The following is an 18,428-nucleotide window of genomic DNA, read 5'->3' on the forward strand; positions in this document are numbered from 1 at the left end:
CTCATTTGGTTTATTTTCCTACAGTGTATTAATAGGAGGTCTATTTTATAGAAAAGGAAATCTTTGACTTATAAGATAATTTATTGTATGAGATTGTACGATAGAGGTACTTTTTACTACTCTTAAAACTGCTGTTGTTATTAAACTATTGTATAAAAATTGTCATACACTTACAGATGACAGAATATTAAATTAGATCTAGGACAAAGATTAATGGAGAATATTGAGAAAAGTGGAGGGGAAATCAAGAAGAATTATATTACATTGTTTATTTAATTTACTTAAGAACCAAAACATATTTAACATTTTCTCATCATTATTGGTGAGGTTTCAAGGTCAGGACATATGGTGAAAAGAGTAATAATTAACCAGAGTTTGAATTATTCAAAGACATTTTAATATGAAAAAAAACAAAAACTTTATTAGGGCTCTGTCCCAATTTTTGTTTTTATTTTAAAGTTAAAATGGAAATATCACACAGTCCTCCATACCACACAAATGCCAAACCAAATCTGATCTAAACTTAGGTTTTCTTTTTAAAATATCATGATGAATTTTAATTATTTCCTTTTATGAATAAAAGTAACAAGGAACATACACATCAGAGGAACTGCTTTATAGTAAAAGAGATAGCCAGAGAAGTGATTACTAGTTTAAAAAGTACTGATCAATAGGACTTTCTGGGATGATGGAAATGGTTGTAATTGGTGATGTGCAATCTGGTAGCCAGTGGCCATGTGTGGCTATTCAGAACGTGGAATTTGGAAAGTGCAACTGAGGAAATACTTTTTAAATTTTATTCTCTTGTAATTGATTTTAATTGACATTTCATATGTGTCTTTTGGCAAATATTTTAGTGCAGTTAAAAAATGTTTCTTTTTTAATTAGGACAGACATACAATTAAATAAATGAGAAAGGGAAAGATAAAGAGAAGTTTATGATTTTCTCAATACTTATTATCACTAGATAAATATTTTTGAAGGAAAATATTACAGTTGACCCTTGAACAAAGTGGGGGTTGGGGCGCCATCCCATCATTCAGTCAAAAACCAGGTATAACATAAACAGTCAATTAACGTATTGTGTAATTTATATGTATCATATACTGTATTTCTATAATAAACTAGAAAAATATGCTATTTAGAAAATTATAAAATAAAATAAATTTACAGTACTTATTAAAAAACATTATAGTTCAAACCCTTGTTGTTCAAAGATCAACTGTAGTTATGTTCCTGTTGATTACATTATCAAAGAATTTGTTGTAAATAGTTTTCCTATTCTATCATGTTAATTTTGGAGAAGAAAATACTTTATATTGAGAAAAATACCTCAGTTTAAGTTTGTTCATGAAAGTAAGTACTGAATGGCTGTGTGTGTGTGTGTGTGTGTGTGTGTGTGTGTGTGTGTGTGTGTGTGTGAAAGATGTGACACACATGCTTGTGTTGATATTTGGGATGGAGTTCATGAATTGATGTGGTCACAGTATCTTTGTACAGCCATGATTCTAAAGCAGTACGTAATGAATTTTAACGGGATGAGATTATTTTGAAGTTTAAATCTTTAGCGTGACAGTTGTTTGGGGTGAAAAGAATGCATACTTTTTGTAATCAGAAACCAGTTTACACAAATGTCAAGCGATAGTTACATCATAGTCATGTTATTCAATTTTTAAAATAAAATGAATTGCTTTAAATGATGGCCTTAACATTTCAGTATGCTTTTTAAGAGTCCAAGAAAGAAATTGCTCTTTATCTTTCAGTGTGTTTTCCTACCATTTCAGGAAAAATAAGATGGGGAATTATAAGGCTACCTTAAAAGTTTGTTTTGTGGTTATTTGATTTTATGGATTAGTAAATTGGGACGGATAAAGGAGAGATTATTCAAGCTCATGGCTCTCTCCTTAACATGGGTTTGCATTTCTATGGGCCTAATTAAGTACTAGTCATTAGCCCAAACATTTACACATAGGAAATCTTCAAAGATATAGAATTTCTTGTACCTATGAACAAAGTATTTTTTTCTTAGCCTATATATAACATAAAACTTTTAAAAAAGAAAATGAGTTAAATGTATTTAGGTTTTCTTCCTACTTATTTATTTGCTCAGATTTTAGAAGATTAGAACTTGTTGCTTAGTTTCCAGGAGATTCACTATACAGCAAGTATGTAAAAAGAATAAAAGTAATGTTTTCATCAGATTTTCATTTTATAACTAAAATAAAAAGGCAAATACACTTTATGTGACAAATTCATATTATATTGCCTAACCTTTCAAATATTTGACTTGTAATGAAAGTGCCTTTTTGTTTCAGATATTTTAAATGGGAAACAAAATGTAATGTGCTGTGAATGAAACGAATACTTTCCTTTAAATTTTAAAGAGCAATAAATTTGCAGAATAATTCTCTCTTTTATTTCTAGTGGTTATAATGCCCATTGGAAAATGCATTTACTAACCTGAACATGCTTTTATGCTGTTAAAGTAGGACAAAGATTTTATAAACTTTTTTCCTTTGGAAGTAATTTATTCTAATGCTACAGGGAAGAAGAGTGTTGAGGTATTTTTCTTCAATAAAATAAACTATTATGTTTTCTTTGACTTTATAGAATCAACATATACATGCAATTGAAAGATTTCTGCCTTCTTGCAACAGAATCAAGAATCAAATATAGAGTCTTCTTACTCTTTTACTAGGTTACCTTTTAAAAAGTAATAGTAGACACATTTTAACAGTAGTTGCAGAAGCATAACACAGTCTTAGTAGTCACTCCAGCATTACCCTATATTTTCCAAATCCTTCATGTTAATTTTCTTTTTAAAACAATCTTTGAAAGCTACACAGACTTGGATAGAAGCCTTAGAAATACTTTTTGTACACTCTTCTAGTTTCTGTCTGGGTCAGGTCACCCAGTCACAGTGAGTTAACAGATAACAAAGATTATATAAGATAGCCCTGCCTGGTGTGGTTCAGGGCATAGAGCGTCAGCCCATGCACTGAAGGTTCCCAGGTTCCGTTCCTGGTCAAGGGCATGGCATGTACCTGGGTTGCAGATTCGGTCCTTTGCCCTAGACAGCGCAGGAGCAGGAGGCAAACAGTCCATGTCCCTCTCTCTCATCGATGTTTCTTTCTCTTTCTGTGTCCCTGCCTCCATTCCACTCTTTCTAAAAATCAATGGAAAAATATCCTTGGATGAGGATTAAAAAAAAAAGAAAGAAACTATATAACACTCATGAAAGTAAGTGTTTTAAGTATTTTTAATATATATATTTTTTTATTTATTAAGGCGAGGGAGAGATAGAAGCATTAATGATGAGAGAGAACCGTTGATTGGCTGCCTCCTTCATGCCCCTGCCTCCCCCCCCCCACTGGAGATCAAGCCCACAACCCCGGGCATGTGCCCTGATTGGGAATCAAACCATGACCTCCTAGTAGTTCATAGGTCAATGCTTAACCATTGAGCCATGCTCGTTGGGCATGAAAGTATATTTTAAGTGGTGAGACTACCCAAGTCTTAGTATTTTTTTAAAATTATAATTTCTCTTGAACATGTGCAATAAGTTACTTTAGATCATTGTAACATTTTATAAAACATATTGTGAAAATTTCATTCACTCTGATTATATATTGCTTTCCAATGATTGATTCTAAAGAGTGAAATAAAACTTTGGAATAACTTGATACTACTGCATTGTATTTAGGTGGCAAAAATTAGCACAGTTTCTAGGAAAACCACCAACTCACAATATTAAATTTAATCATATTAAATTATTAATACTTAAACAATTTTTATCTGCAAATAGTAATTTCATATGTTTCAACATCAGGTGGTATTAGAATAAAAGATTTCAGTCTTTGGAGAAACCAACGAATTATTTCTGACAATCTTTCTCATATTGAAATATCCTGCACTGTAAAAGATTACTAGTTGGTTCATTAGGGTGACATTTTAGTCAACCCTGAGAGCTTTCTGGAAAATTTTAACATACTAATTTACTAAGAAAAATAAAACCTCAAAAAACTTACAAGACAAAACCTGTGCATTTCCTTCAAAATGATTTTAGTGACTTCTTAAATCTTTACATTAAATTAACTATATGTATAAAAGCCTAAGTGACCTGCTGACTGGCCGGTAGCTGTGATGTGCACTGACCACCAGGGGGCAGATGCTCAATGCAGGAGCTGCCAAGTTACAGCAACTTTGCAGAGTGCCCTCTCGCACTCCAGGACCCCGCAGGGGATGCCAGGCTGCCAGTGTCAGCCTGATCCCCACAGGCCAGGCTGAGGGACTCCACCGGTGCACTTGGGCCTCTAGTATATATATAATTGGCAGGTCAATTTTTACATTTTATGAACCATTTTCTGTTCAGTAATACAAATCTAATTTGTTAGGCTCTAAATTTAGTTCTTCTTTTTACAATACGGTTTACTTAGTCATATTTTTATGCAATGTCCCCTAATTTAATGACAAAATGTTTGTTTTTGTCTTTTTCAGAACAAATCAATAAGTTCATTTGGACTGATTTGAGATTCTAAGTATAGATTACTAAATTCAGAAGTATTTGAAAATAAATAAAAAAAAAAATCTCTGGCCCAGCTAGTGTCTCAGTGATTGAGCATCAGCCTATGAACCAGGAGATCACTGTTCAATTCCAGGTCACGGCACATGCCCAGGTTGCTGGCTTGTTTACCAGTAGGGACCATGCAGGAGATAGCTGATCAATGATTCTCTCTCATCATTGATGTTTCTGCCTCTCTCTCTCCCTCTCCCTTCCTCTCTGAAATCAATAAAAATATATATTTAAAAAAAATCTCTGCCTACATCTTAATGTTGGAGAACCTAGGACACATTGTGTAATATTCTCTCTTGGTAAAACACAGAAAAGAATGGGTCCTATTCATTTTTCTCATAAGGAAAGTCACATCCACGTAAACTTTAGAATAGGTAATAGGTTGAGTAGACAGGGTGTATTTAAATTTATTCTCCCCACTGCAATCAAAGAGCTTTCCTGATCTACTTTCTAATCCAGTGATGGTGAACCTTTTGAGCTCGGCGTGTCAGCATTTTGAAAAACCCTAACTTAACTCTGGTGCCGTGTCACATATAGAAATTTTTTGATATTTGCAGCCATAGTAAAACAAAGACTTATATTTTTGATATTTATTTTATATATTTAAATGCCATTTAACAAAGAAAAATCAACCAAAAAAATGAGTTCGCGTGTCACCTCTGACACGCGTGTCATAGGTTCGCCATCACTGTTCTAATATATGATGACTTCAGACGCTTAGAAAGGAAGTTTTACTCAACTGAATTGGTTTTCTTTGGCGAGTTATGTAGTAGAGATTGAACATGGGTGGGAAAGTACATGTTAACATCCTGCTTGATGGTTTTTGTCAGTTTCATGTCAGGAAATGTTTATTTCTCAGTAAGCAATTAAAACAGTAGCAGAAAGTGACATGAGCACTGGCCAGTGTGTCCTTGTTGGTTGGGCATCATCCCATGGAATGAAAGATTGCTGGTTCGATTCCCGTTCAGGCTCAATCCGCAACAGGGGAAGTGCAGGAGGCAGCCAAGTGATGTTTTGCTCTCACATGGATGTTTCTCACTTCCTCTCTCTCTAAAATTCAATTGGGGAAAAAAAACTTAAAAATAATATGACATGAGCACACACAGTGTGGGCTGTGATTGCCACAATTTTTATGTCAGTGTTAAGTGGAGGGGTCCTGAGTCCAGCCATTGAAATGAATATGTAAATGTTACCTCTCAGATTAGATGTAAGGAACAATGGAGGCTATAAAAGCCAAGCAAACATCCTCATAATAGCCCCTCATGAAAAGAGAGTTTGAAATTGTATACAATATAGTTTATGCGAGCCACTTAATATACTAATATATTTAATATGTTGGTCAGTAACTATAAAATGCCATCAGGTCCACTGAACAGCTAAAACACTGTGAGAATCGGCCATGTAATTAGCCCACCTGCCCTTCCCTCTCCCTCCTTTTCTCTATTAACAAGATGGAGCATTTTGAATCGAATACCATAAACTTCTTTGTAACAAAACTGGCTCCTGTGTGAAGCAGAAAAACAGGCAGTCTCCAACTTATGAAAGTGCTATTTATTCCAAAAGCTCTTTGAATTCATAAATTGAAATCCTTATTATAGTTTCCCATGGAAACAACACTGTGAGGCAAGGTAAACTTTTTAAACCACTCCACCAAGGACTCATCTATAATAGTAAAAGCATATTATGCTAATTAGACCAGAGGTCCTTCCCCTGGAGGGAAGCCCAGGTCCCGGGTGCCAGAGGGAAGCCAGTGCCGGCAGCCGGGGGAAGGAAGGCCGCCTCTTGCAGGACCTTCGTGCATCGGGCCTCTAGTTAATTCTATCATATACTTGCTTCACAGTATTGTACCAAAGGTATAGTCAGGCCTTGCCCCTGATGTACCTAGGGAAGTGTTTTTTAGTTCCCACTGTGGTGTCAGGAATATCTCTTCTGCCGCAAGCTGATTTAGAGATACCACTCCTTTCACTCCTGAGCAGTAAAGAGAGAGGACAAAAGTAGCTCCTTCTTTCCTGAGGTCTCTGTGATGGACCTTTATGCTTCTTTTTCTGTTGAACCTTCTCCTGGTTCTGGCCAGCATTTCCCCTCCTCCCCCTGACTGCTGTACAAATCCACAGCCTCCATGATTCCTCCGCATCCCCGTCCTCGAAGCCTTCCTAGACCACTGAGGCTTTCTAAAGGCTTTCACTGCTGACACCAAAAGAAAAAGAACATAAAACAAAGCTCCATCCTGCGCTACCACGGGAACCAGACTCTGCCACACTGGCATTTAATCTCCAAAATAAAGGCTGGCTAATGTCTTGAAACGTAATGTGAGGGGCTAGAAAGGCAGAGATAGAAGCTGGCCAGCCCAATGCATGGAAGAAGGAGATAGGATCTTATTCTGCATCCCTTCTCCTGCTGGCTGGTACCGCCATCAGTTTTGCTGTAGTATGTACTTTACTGTGACTGGCGTGGATCTGGGAGGGAAGCCACCTGCTGTTGGGGCATTTTTTGTTGGAGGAAAAGGAGAGCCAAAGAAAATGAAGGCAACTAGCTGAGAAGGAAGGAAACCAAAGAAGAGAAGGAAAGCCCAAGAGGGGGCAAACTTCTTTTGGCCATTTTTAAAATGTAAAATATAGCACATAAGTTGACTACTGCTTGTACATTTAGATGAACTTCTTCATATAGCTAAACCTAAACACTGATTATACAAAAAAAAAGAGTGATGTGGGATATTGTACTCAAATTTTTAATTTACCCACTGTTCATGATTGCATTTTTACTTTCTTTGTATTGAAACAAGCACATTTGTTTTCCTATTCATTTCTCTTTTCTATATATGTAATTCAGATTATGTCCAAAGAACGCTGACATGATAAATTAAAGAACTGCCCTTGCATTCTTATAGGCTGGGGGCAAAGGGAAACAGTTTTATGGAGATGCTCTTTTGAAGTAATTTAAAACATACAATTTAACAGTCTGCAGCTTCCCCTCATTGTCAGCACACCACCATCATTCATAACATGATTGATGTGCCTAATTCCCATTTGTGAAGGGAGAATGTCTTATCTGAAAGAAAAATAAAACTTAAGGTATCTTTTTCCTGGTTTTGTATTCTTTTTTTTTTCTTCACAATCAAAAGAAAGAAAAGAGTGTGATCTTTTTAGTAACGTTGATTATTAAAAGACTCACTTCTTGCACACAGCAGCATTAGGTGAGCAGAATTAAGATGCCAGGGTTTTCTGCAAACCTGAGCTTTTCCCTACAGGTAAGGCCGGATGGACTGCTTTCTATGTTACCTAAATTATCTTTACATCGTGGCATGCCAATTTCATCACCTCTGTGTTGCTGCAAAAAAAACCAAAATGGTATTTGATTGCATAAGGATACACAGAGAAAGCAAAAGTTGAAGTGATAAGAAAAACGATTCTTTTAAAATAGATATTCTTTGTTTAGTCCAAAAACCAAATAGGAAAAAGGAAAGGGAAAAATACCTGGAGAATGATTATAAACACCAAGCGCTACCACCATTTATCACTACTTCCAAATTCTGAAATAATATGGGATCATCTTTAGCTTAACAGACAAATGAACTACTAGTAAAACCAACAAATGGACACTAAAGGCATAGAATAGAACGAACCAGGTAAAAATAAGGTGTTGTTTTTTTTTTTGTTTGTTTGTTTTGTTTTTATCCTATGACTGAATCTGGAAATATATGGAGACTCAGGGCAAGCCTGTCCCAAGCCAGTTTTACTTTTTTTTTGGAAGTTAACATTTCACCCTTCCTTTTACTCTAGTACTTTGATTTTTTTTTTTTTTTAAATTCAAGTCTTCTGACATAGAACATTGTTCTGAACTTGGTCAGGTCAGGATTTGTTTACACATTGGGCATGACTTGGATTTGCATAGGAAGAGTCCCATTGGTCAGCCATGTTTTCCTTATGAATAAGATCTCAGAAAAATGCTTGAAGGTGGGGTGGGTTTCGTGGCACCAGCTGTGGTCCTGGGCCTTTGTTAACAGTGAAATGACTTTACTTTCTGGGAGTAAATCTGTGACCTTTATTTTGTTAGCAGATCTTCTTTCCCTGGTATCCTATTCAGCACATTTTACAAATTGGTGTCAAGCCTGGGCCTGTTTTATTTATTTATTTAATTTTCCTATTAGATTTTCATGCAGCACTTAACCAAAATCTCTTTCTGGGATTGTACTACTCACAGCCATATTTGCCAACTTTTTGTTTACAGAAATTATAAATAGTGCTGTAGTAATTGCTAGACCTTCCCAGCACTTGACTCTTTTAAACTCCCTGATTTTGTTATTACTCTACATATTAAAGTCTTATTAAAATAATCACCTTAAATGTGGAATAGAATTTCAAGAGCAGTTAGTATAAAACCAAAATGTATCTTAAATATCAAAAGTATCTACGTCTTTGTATGATTTCACATTGAAATCAATAAAATAAAACTTTAATATTTGTGTTCATGTCATGTCTGAGTTGCCATTGAAAAGTAACAAACTCAGCCTAATTTCTTATTTGGTAGATTGGAAACCAAACCCTCCCAGTCAATGACTATCACATATACAGTATTGCTTTCATTTTTAAAATGGCTTTCAAAAATCAACTATGGCAAAGCACATATTTTGTATAGATGTTATTGTCCACATTTCTCCACTAGCTATTTCTACTATATATTAAGACCATAGGAGTAAATGTGCCTCTGTTGACATTTCAGTTTCCAGCTAATACAATTTAAACCAAATTGATGATTTTTAAATCATTAATAACTTTAACCATTAAAATGTTATTTGCTGAAACTTATGAAATGATTCATTTTTCGTTGTATTCTCCCATTTTTATACTTGCTATTGTTTTGTTTATAAAACACTTTTGATCAAATGAGCACTTTAAGAAAAGTATAGCTAATTAAATGAAATGTAAGAGTGAGACTAGGAATTTCAACATGGATATACTTTATTATTGGAGAAATTTTGATGGCTATTGAAACCTTTTTCTCTCCCGAGTCCCATAAGACAGTTTTCCCTTACATTTCCTACCTGGATGCCAAGGCCTGTGTCTCAAATAGTTGGTAAATTCTCTAGTGCATACTAATAATAGTGTAAATCCTATTCATTTGTATTGATTAATTGTAGAAATACATATACAAATTTGATTATCCATATGTGGAAATTTATTTAAGTAAATATATAAAATATGTAAATATTATATAGATGTATGGAAACATAAGGAAAAGTTTATCAAATATTGTCTTTATCTTAACTCTGTTCACATTCACACCCTAAACAGAAATACAAAGTAAATAAATCTTGATAAACTTTGCCTGATGGACATTGCCAAATGGACTTTCTCTTGCAATGGTTACTTTTTCCACTTAACATTTAAAAGCATTTTCATAGTTACAATAAACTATCATCATTTGCAATAAAATATGAACACGAAAAAATAAGTCAAATAAATTGTAGTCTTTAATTGCGTATTTATGTTGTGTTTCTTTAAGGAAAAAAAGTGAAGTATTAGAAATACTTAAAGGCCATGATAGAAAATGGATTACATATTTAGTAGAACTGGAGTATCTTTAAATGAGACTTCATGTTTATTTTTCTTTCATCGAAGTCTAAATGAGAATTTAGAAATAGAATCTTTAAGAATGGTATAAAAAAAGCTTTAAAAGTTATTGCCTAGGAAAACCGTGCCAGCAACATGTAAGAATGTTTGCTTTACACAAGGCAGTGAAAGACTTTAAAACTCCTTGTTCAGGAAATACCAGTATTACTGAAATTTGGTCATGTTTTTTAAATGCTGCCAGTGGGAGAGAACCTGCTTCCCATGGTTTTGTTTTCCCCTTTGGACGGTAGCCATGGAGCACTGCATGTTGTGTTGGTGCCTTGCATGAGGAAGACATGCAAAGGCAAGGTCCAGTCTGCATGCTGCTTAATGAATGTTTTTCCTTTTTTTCTCCCTCCTTGTCATGTGCTTTCAGAAGACAACAATGTGGAAGGTGGGTGCTTTTTACTCTTTTTTCAGCTCTCATTTGCCTTTTATTTCTTAGCATTAACAGAGTACATCTCAAATTTAGACGGTAAGTTGAACATCTTTTTGAGCATTTGTTGATTTGTGGATTGTGCATCACTTTTCATATAGAACACTCATACCCTGTACCCCGGGCACCCCGCGTATATGACACGCCTTCACCCTTGATGCCAATCCTTGATGGATTTCAGCAGTCCATATTAGAATACGTAATTGCAGTGTTCTGTATGGAAAAATAATGCAATCCATTTTTTAAAAATATTAAATGAGAAAGTATTTATTTGCAGTTTCAGAACATAGTGCATGATCCTTTCTCCATTTTTTTTCTTGATCAAAATGATTTTTGTTTCTTTTGGAATTGTTTAGCATCACACCATCTCAAGCCCATTGGTTTAGTTTTAAATGAAATTATTAATAAAAACACAGAATAAAGTACTGACTGTAAGTAAGAGGCATATATTTAGATTAAAAAATAAGCCTTTGGCCAATGGAAATGAGAGCATACAGCACCCCACCATGATTAATGGTAAGTATGTTTGTAATATTCTGTGTCTGTTAAGTAAAACTACAATATTTAGTCAAGTTTTTAAAACATTATCTCTCAAGAAATTTTTACAAGGGTATATGTATTTTTCTATTGAATCCAATAAATTCAGCATATTTCAGCATTCTACTTTCAAAGAACTTAAATGCGTTTGTCAGTGTGCTGTCAAACAAATCTCTTCATTATAAAAATTCAAAAAAGAACTAGGTAGGGCTTAGAATTCCAGAAGGAAAGATGGTATTCTATCAAATTATATAATTATAGTATTAAAAGTTTTTGCATAAACAATTAACCAATATCTACACGTCAGAGGCAAACATTTAGCATATTTCGTTTTGCTGCAATATTTCGAAATAAAATCATTCTGTAAAAATAATAAACATTTGTTTTAGAACAAAAGTCCTCATCAAATGTTATAGATAACTAATGAAGTTACTAAGATTTGATGTTTCAAATAAAGAACAATTCATGGTAATATGAAGTTGATCAGTAGCAAGTTACAGCATATTGTTTGTGATTCGTTCATGTAAAGTACAGTTGCTTGGTTGCTGAACATGTCTGTTTTATTGTTTAAGAGATTAAAACTTCCAAAGAAACCCTCAATGATGATTTTCCCAAGTGCTGGCTCTGTATAAGGCTTCCGTTTTTCTCTACTATAATTGTAATAGCATGTGAGCATGCACTTGATAGGCCTGATATTTTTCAAAATTAGTCTCATTTATATTGTGCATGTTAATTAAGATGGAAAGTTTTTCTCAGTATCTTTTTAAACTTCTTTTGCATTTCCTTAATCATCCTGTAAAGTTTCATGTTTTCATTCTTTTTTCCCCTAAATCCAATTGCATTCCAATGGGCTTTAAAACCAGCTGAATAAGCATGAATGCCTCTCTCTTCACACACAATCATTCCATGAACATTTTTGACAAAATTTTCAGAATGTCGGTCCATCACTATTGTAATAAGTTTACTTAATCATAATTTTAACCTACCTATTTATAAATTAACTTTGGTAATATAGTGGAGTTCCCTTAGAAGTAGGAAAACTAGCATGAGGAATGTGAATGCTTTAGAAATCTATTTTCATCCTTACTAGCGTCGTATTAAAAACCATTAAAGCTGTCTAATATACTTTGTAAAAGTTAGAGCTGATACAGGGATAATTCCCTGATTTAGTTTACCCAATGTTATAAGCTGTTATTAGTAAGTATGTATAGTAGTTTTAAAAGTGAAATTAAATGAAACAATTACATCACTTGAACAGATAAGCCACTATTTCTAGGTATATGAAATAAACATGAATCACCAACTGATCATAAACTTTTTAATCTGTCTGTGTGATTATATTTTCTTGTTAAAATCACTTAGAAAATGCAAAAAGAGGCTGGATTACAGAAACCTTAAACTATGTTTAATAATTTTCATGTAATTATATGATGATTTTAATTGTGTATGCCCAAAGGAATTTTTAATATACACAAAATTTTAAGGAGATAACAGATTATTTCAATAATGATGCAAGTAATGCATAATGTTATGTACCTCAAGTAAAGTCTCAAATATATTTAAAATAACACAAGGAAAGGGAATATAAATGTTATAGAAATTGTATGCATACTATAATGTTGTAACATTTCCCCGTGTTTTTAATATACATGGATTGAAGAGTAGCTTTACTCCTGAATTTAGAATAAAAACTAGGAATTATGCCATTCCTTAAAAAGTGTCTATTTGGGTAGTAAAATATATTTTTAAAAGAATATTAGTAATATTCTTTAGAAAAGAAGATCTTCACTCTGAAGTAAATTGTCAAGTAATAGATAATAAATAATTTAAATGAAGGGAATTCAGTACTCTTTCAGAAAACATCCTTAATGAAATTGTTTCTTATATGTATTTGTATATCACTTACATTAACTCATAGCTTAGTATTTAAGTTATGTTTAAGTAAAATGATAAATAATTTGTTCTCCATGGAAAGCTAATTGAGCCTATTTAAACCTAATGCATTGTTTCTTAATAGTAAATTCTAACTTTGCAATTGCATGTCTAATGATCTTTGTATATGAGCAAGCTTAGTTAGTCGCCACATGTGCCAGACAAGGAGACATTTCTGCATTATCATTTCAGTGTGACTAAGATTTTTTTCTTTTCATTTAATTATGAAACTTCTTATTTACTGATGAGGGGAAAAAGATCAGACCCAGCCCATATTTCAGGTATTCCTTTGGGTTTTTACAATTATAATTGCATCACCGAAGTCTGACAAGCCCTGTGGAGGCTGTGTTCAAAACAGTCTCATCGCAGGGCGTAAAGGGCAGATTCAATACGTAAGGGATTGGTTGGATTTTAAGTCTTGCTCTTATGCTCTTCTTTGTTCCAACTGATACATAGAAGAAATACACAGTGCAGCATATGCCAGTGTTTAAACTACAGTTCTGTAACTCTTTGCCCCAAAGCATTCCAACCAGGGGTTGAAAGAATGCTTTTTGATTTGCTTCTGTGATACAGACATGTCTCATAGGAAACAAGATGTCTGTCACTGAACATTTTTGTCCCTGTGACAACCCCGCCTTCCCATGCTCCCTTGTTTATTGCTGACTGTGCTCTTGTTTCCCTTCAAGGTCTGGCGCACCTGATGATGGGCGACCAAGGTATGGGCTCTGTTCCTTTTCCACTCTGCTTCCCGTGTTTCCTTGTTTCGTAGCTGCTTTCACACCATCACTGCAAAGGATGGGCAAATGCTTGCAAATTGTCTGGCTGCAAATTAAATACATACTTTTGTTCACATTTTTTTCCATGTGTTATTCTCTTTATATGTCGGTTTGATTTGTGGTTTGCTCCTTTGACTTTTTGTTTTTGTTTTTGTTCATTCTTTGCACTGTAATATCTGAAAATAAATGAGACATAAGGACTTGTGATTGAAAGATTCCATACATTTATCAGCATATGCCGTTTTAAGGGTAGTTATAGTAAAGAAAAACCAAGAACCGCCACAAATGAATATTTGAAAGGGGATATTCAGTTTAACCTCGTGTACCAAAAAGAGTCCATTTTTCACCCAGTGCATGGCAGTTTGGGAACATGCAGACATCTTTGGCTTCTGGCTTCTAGAATGCTGAGTCTAGTGCTCCACAGAACCGATACTTCTTTTACCTGCAGTCGTTATGTATCTCCTCTTTGTGTAAAATTTTAAAGTGAGCATGGGCTTTCCAATTTCCTTGCATGTACTGCCTTTTTAAAAAAGGCAGGATTGTCAACGTATACTGACTGTACTTCCATTTGTTTTTAAACCCTTAGTTATGCTTTCTTGATTAATTTTCAAAGAGTAGTGCATTTGCATATATTCATAATTCTTATTGTTGTTTCTCTCCTCTTTATTCTCTTTGTATGGAAACCCTTTCTTCATGGAACCATTTCATCAAATCAATAGGTAAAAGTAAAGGTATTACACTCTTTTATTTCTACTTAATATCACCTATATGAATTACAGTGTGTCTAAGTTATGCAAATGTATTTGCACCTTTTGGTATTAGTAATGGGCACTGGGAGGTAGGTATGAGTGTTAATGAATATTTTATGAACTTAAGGTAAGAGAAAATCCATCAAAATGTTTTCACTCTTTGTTTCTCTTGCTCTTTAGTGTGATTTTTTTTTTTTGTCAGCTGCTTATATAATTAGTGTATTTAAAAATTAGCTACAGGTTTCGGCATCAGTGTTTGCAGTGTCATTCAATGGCAATTAAATGCTGTGTGTAGTCACCATAAATATACCATCCTCAAACTTTTAACTCTGGAGCCCACCTACCCCTGCCAATCTGCCTTGGGATGTAAGTCTGAGCATGCGCAGCATTGAAATGGCCCCGCTCACCACCATGCTGTCTGCTAGAGGTCATATGTGCACATTAACTTCATGATATCCCGGAAAAAGCAGTGCTCTGAAAGAGAGAAACAGAGGAGCAAGATAAGCCTGTTCTTTTTCTGTGCATACTAACTCTGTTTGAGAACGTTGTCCACCAGGCTCCCATCCCTGCATCACTTGGTAAGTCAGGCATGCGTACTCTTTGACAGCATTGGTGCCAAATTGAAAAGCATGTATAACTCACCATTTAGAACCATCCACATTGTGTTTAGTGTTTTCATGGAAAGGAGGTCCATGGTAGACAGCTGTGACAGATATGCATCATCACCTTTAAACTAAACACTTTAAACAGTGTATCAGCGAATGCATCCTTGGTCTCCAGTTTTGTGGGGGGCGGGGGGGTTTACATTTTGTTTTGTTTTTTTGCATTTGTGTGTTTTTCCCTGGTTATTTTAAACACAGGAATGTATCTTATCCTTGAATTCTCTGTGTCTTTCTTATGCTCTGAATCCTAATCCGGTGAATTGGGACCAAAGCCCCCAGTTCTGCAGCTTCACGTTTGTGTCATCTAGCAGGGACACTTTTCTGCCTAAACAAGCACCTGAACATGAGCTGAGCAATAAGGAGGAAATGGTATCGATGTTTTAAATGTGTAAAGTAGAGCTTTAGAAACAAATGTTGTTTGGATACTTTGAGTTTATAAAAAACAACATATGCTTATTGCAGTTTGTGTTTTGGTCAACCGGTTTTTTAATAATACAATTTGATCTCATTTTAACCTTCCAGCAACATGCAAATGACAGTATGTATTGATTCTTTTCCTATGCCATTGGTATTCTGTGTACCATTTGGGGTGCTTTTTAAACTTGTTTTTGAGGACAAATTGCCACCCACTTTTCTTTCTTAAGTGGGCATTTCCCACCTATTCCTTAGTGTAAGATTCAGAATGGCATAGAGTGAACTGGATTTATATTTTCTTTTACTGGCTGAGTGAAGTAAATCTATGTGTGTTTGTGTATATATGTTCCTGTGTATATTGGTATGAGTACATATACATAGACAAACTTTCTAAATATGCACACATGTATTCATTATGATGTGAAAAAGTAACCTTTAAAAATAATTCTCTAATTATATAATCTATTAACACTACATAAAGAATAATTCATGTTTATATTAAGCTGGTATTTGTTTTGGTGTAATTAATGTTAAGTGTCACTTCATTCCGTGTTCCTATGCCAGACCTAAGTGTTTTCTGTTATGTGTGTCAAGCATATTTTTGCTAAAGTTTTCATCAAGTTGTATTCATCAGTCTGCACAAAACTACAGAGGCCAGGACTTTGTTTTTTCCTTTACATGCTTCGGTGAATGGGACCAGGATGCTTTTCGATATTAAATGGGAGAAAGAAGATGGAATTGAGTATTTTGCAAATAACACGCAACCTTTGCATGTTGTTTAATTCGGTGTCTAGAAATGAGAAATGTGATTTGTAAGTTTTCTTTAATTGCAAGTTAATTCAACAAATCTGTGTTCTAGATCAAAAATCCAATCTTGACGATGCCGTGCATCCACACCCAAGGAGTGTCATTTATAGTAGGGAAATGAAAACATGAGCAAGGGAGTCACATGACAGAATGGAAGTGCTGTGCGGGTGGGAAAAGGCAGTTAGAAACATAACATGAATCGGGGTTGCTCATCGGCTGATGTCCTTGCCTGTTGGAGAAGTCGCGAATCGTCTAGTAACTTTATATTTTAACTTCCTCCATAGGTTAGATCCTCGTTGTACATAAAATGCCCAGTCTAAAATAATAGATATGGATTGTAAATTCATGCCTCCAAATATTTCTGTCACAATATAATCTTGGGGAATTTTTCTTGACTCTACTTGTCTCTTTAGGAGAAGTGATTTCAGGGCCTCTGGAATGATTCTCTCTGGATTAATGTCTTTTTATTGTTTTCGTTAATCCAGAAGCAAAATTGGATTCAGGAGCTTTATTATTATTATTATTATTTATTTATTATTTTTTCTGTATGGATTCTTAAATATTTTCTAAAAAGTTAAATGCCCAGTGATAAATGAATACATCTCATTAAAAAAAAGAACAAAAGGAAATAAGGTAACTCATCTAAAGAGAACATTTCCTTGTGATAACCTTCTTTACCTTCCTCCCCAGTCCCCTCTGTAGAGGTCAGCACTGCGATCATTGTGCTGTATCCTTACGGAGTTGGTGTGGTTCCTTCCATACTCCCTAATTAATTTTTTAGGGTTTGGAAACTGACCGTTTATACATCACAAAAAGAGCTAAGTCAACTAGAGGCACTGTTATGTGCTCACAGAATCAAAATGAATGAAATGGAAGCTTTCTCCTTTTTCCCATAGGACATTGTGTCTCACATTTATATTTATTTTTTGGTAATCCTCACCCAAGGGTATTTTTCCATTAATTTTTAGGGAGAGTGGAAGAGAAAGGGAAAGACAGAGAGAAACATTGATGTGAAAGAAACACATGGATTGGTTGCCTCCTGGATGAGCCCTAACTAGGGCCAGGGACCAGGGAGGAGCCTGCAACCAAGGTAGGCAACCTTGACCCATGACCCTTTGGTCAGCAGGCCGAGGCTCTATCCACGGAGCCAAACTGGTAAAGCCGTGCCTCATATTTTTAATTGGTCATTCTGTTTCAAACTCTGGATTCAGTTATTTGGAATAGGTTTCATGTTTTATAAGCAAGAATATGTCACCTTTAACTAGATACAGTTAGGAATAAACACTCTTTCAGTGATTTATAGCTTTTTTAGGTATAGCTGAAGAGATATTCTCTAGAAGAAACCTGCTTGTGACTAGATGGATCCAAATCATTGTGAAATTGTGGTTGCTTTCTTTTTAGATCTGTAATTTGTCATTGGTATTGTTGGGGCCATTGATAATGATAATAACTTCATTCCCCATTTTATTTTATATATAGGTTTATCTATTTACCTAGGAATTTACTTTTTTGTTTTGTTTTTCCATGTATGTTTAACTGGTCATTTCATTCCAACAATGATTAAATTATATTTTACTATTTAATTATATTTCAATGGTTGTATGAAAGTAATAAGTGAATATTTATATGAGAACATGTTAAAGTAACTCACACTGCAGATCCAGCCAGCATGGCTAGTTAATAGCTCAAGAGCTCAGGTCAATAGTTGCCAGATAAGTGTTGATGTTTTGATTGGAGGCCAGATTTTTTCTTCACAGCCATCATCATAATTGTAATTACATATTTATATGAGATTATAAATCTAATGTCAGCTGTTCCTAATAGAATGTAAGCTCCATGAGGGCAGGAAGGTTGCCTTTCTTTTTGGCCAGGTGCTTCCAGAGCATTTTTCTAACTATCTTGACTATGTCATTTTCATGACTTAAGTATGTGA

At 34.6% G+C, this 18,428-nt stretch overlaps 1 protein-coding gene across 12 annotated transcripts in view; it reads left to right on the forward strand.

The window, feature by feature from the left end:
• Window positions 1-18,428, forward strand: part of NRXN1 (neurexin 1) — a 1,007,877-nt gene that overhangs the window by 99,172 nt on the left and 890,277 nt on the right. The window contains exons 3-4 of one of the 12 annotated variants that reach the window (XM_059659879.1): window positions 10,559-10,576; window positions 13,774-13,881. The exons of the other annotated variants lie outside the window; for them this stretch is intronic. Of the exons in view, the coding sequence (XP_059515862.1) occupies window positions 10,559-10,576; window positions 13,774-13,856 (101 nt within the window). The 3' untranslated portion in view covers window positions 13,857-13,881. Of the gene's footprint in view, window positions 1-10,558; window positions 10,577-13,773; window positions 13,882-18,428 lie in introns of those variants that run through there. 12 annotated transcript variants of the gene reach the window in all.

The sequence above is a fragment of the Myotis daubentonii genome, chromosome 12, assembly GCF_963259705.1.
Source record: "Myotis daubentonii chromosome 12, mMyoDau2.1, whole genome shotgun sequence".
NCBI classification, from domain to species: domain Eukaryota; kingdom Metazoa; phylum Chordata; class Mammalia; order Chiroptera; family Vespertilionidae; genus Myotis; species Myotis daubentonii.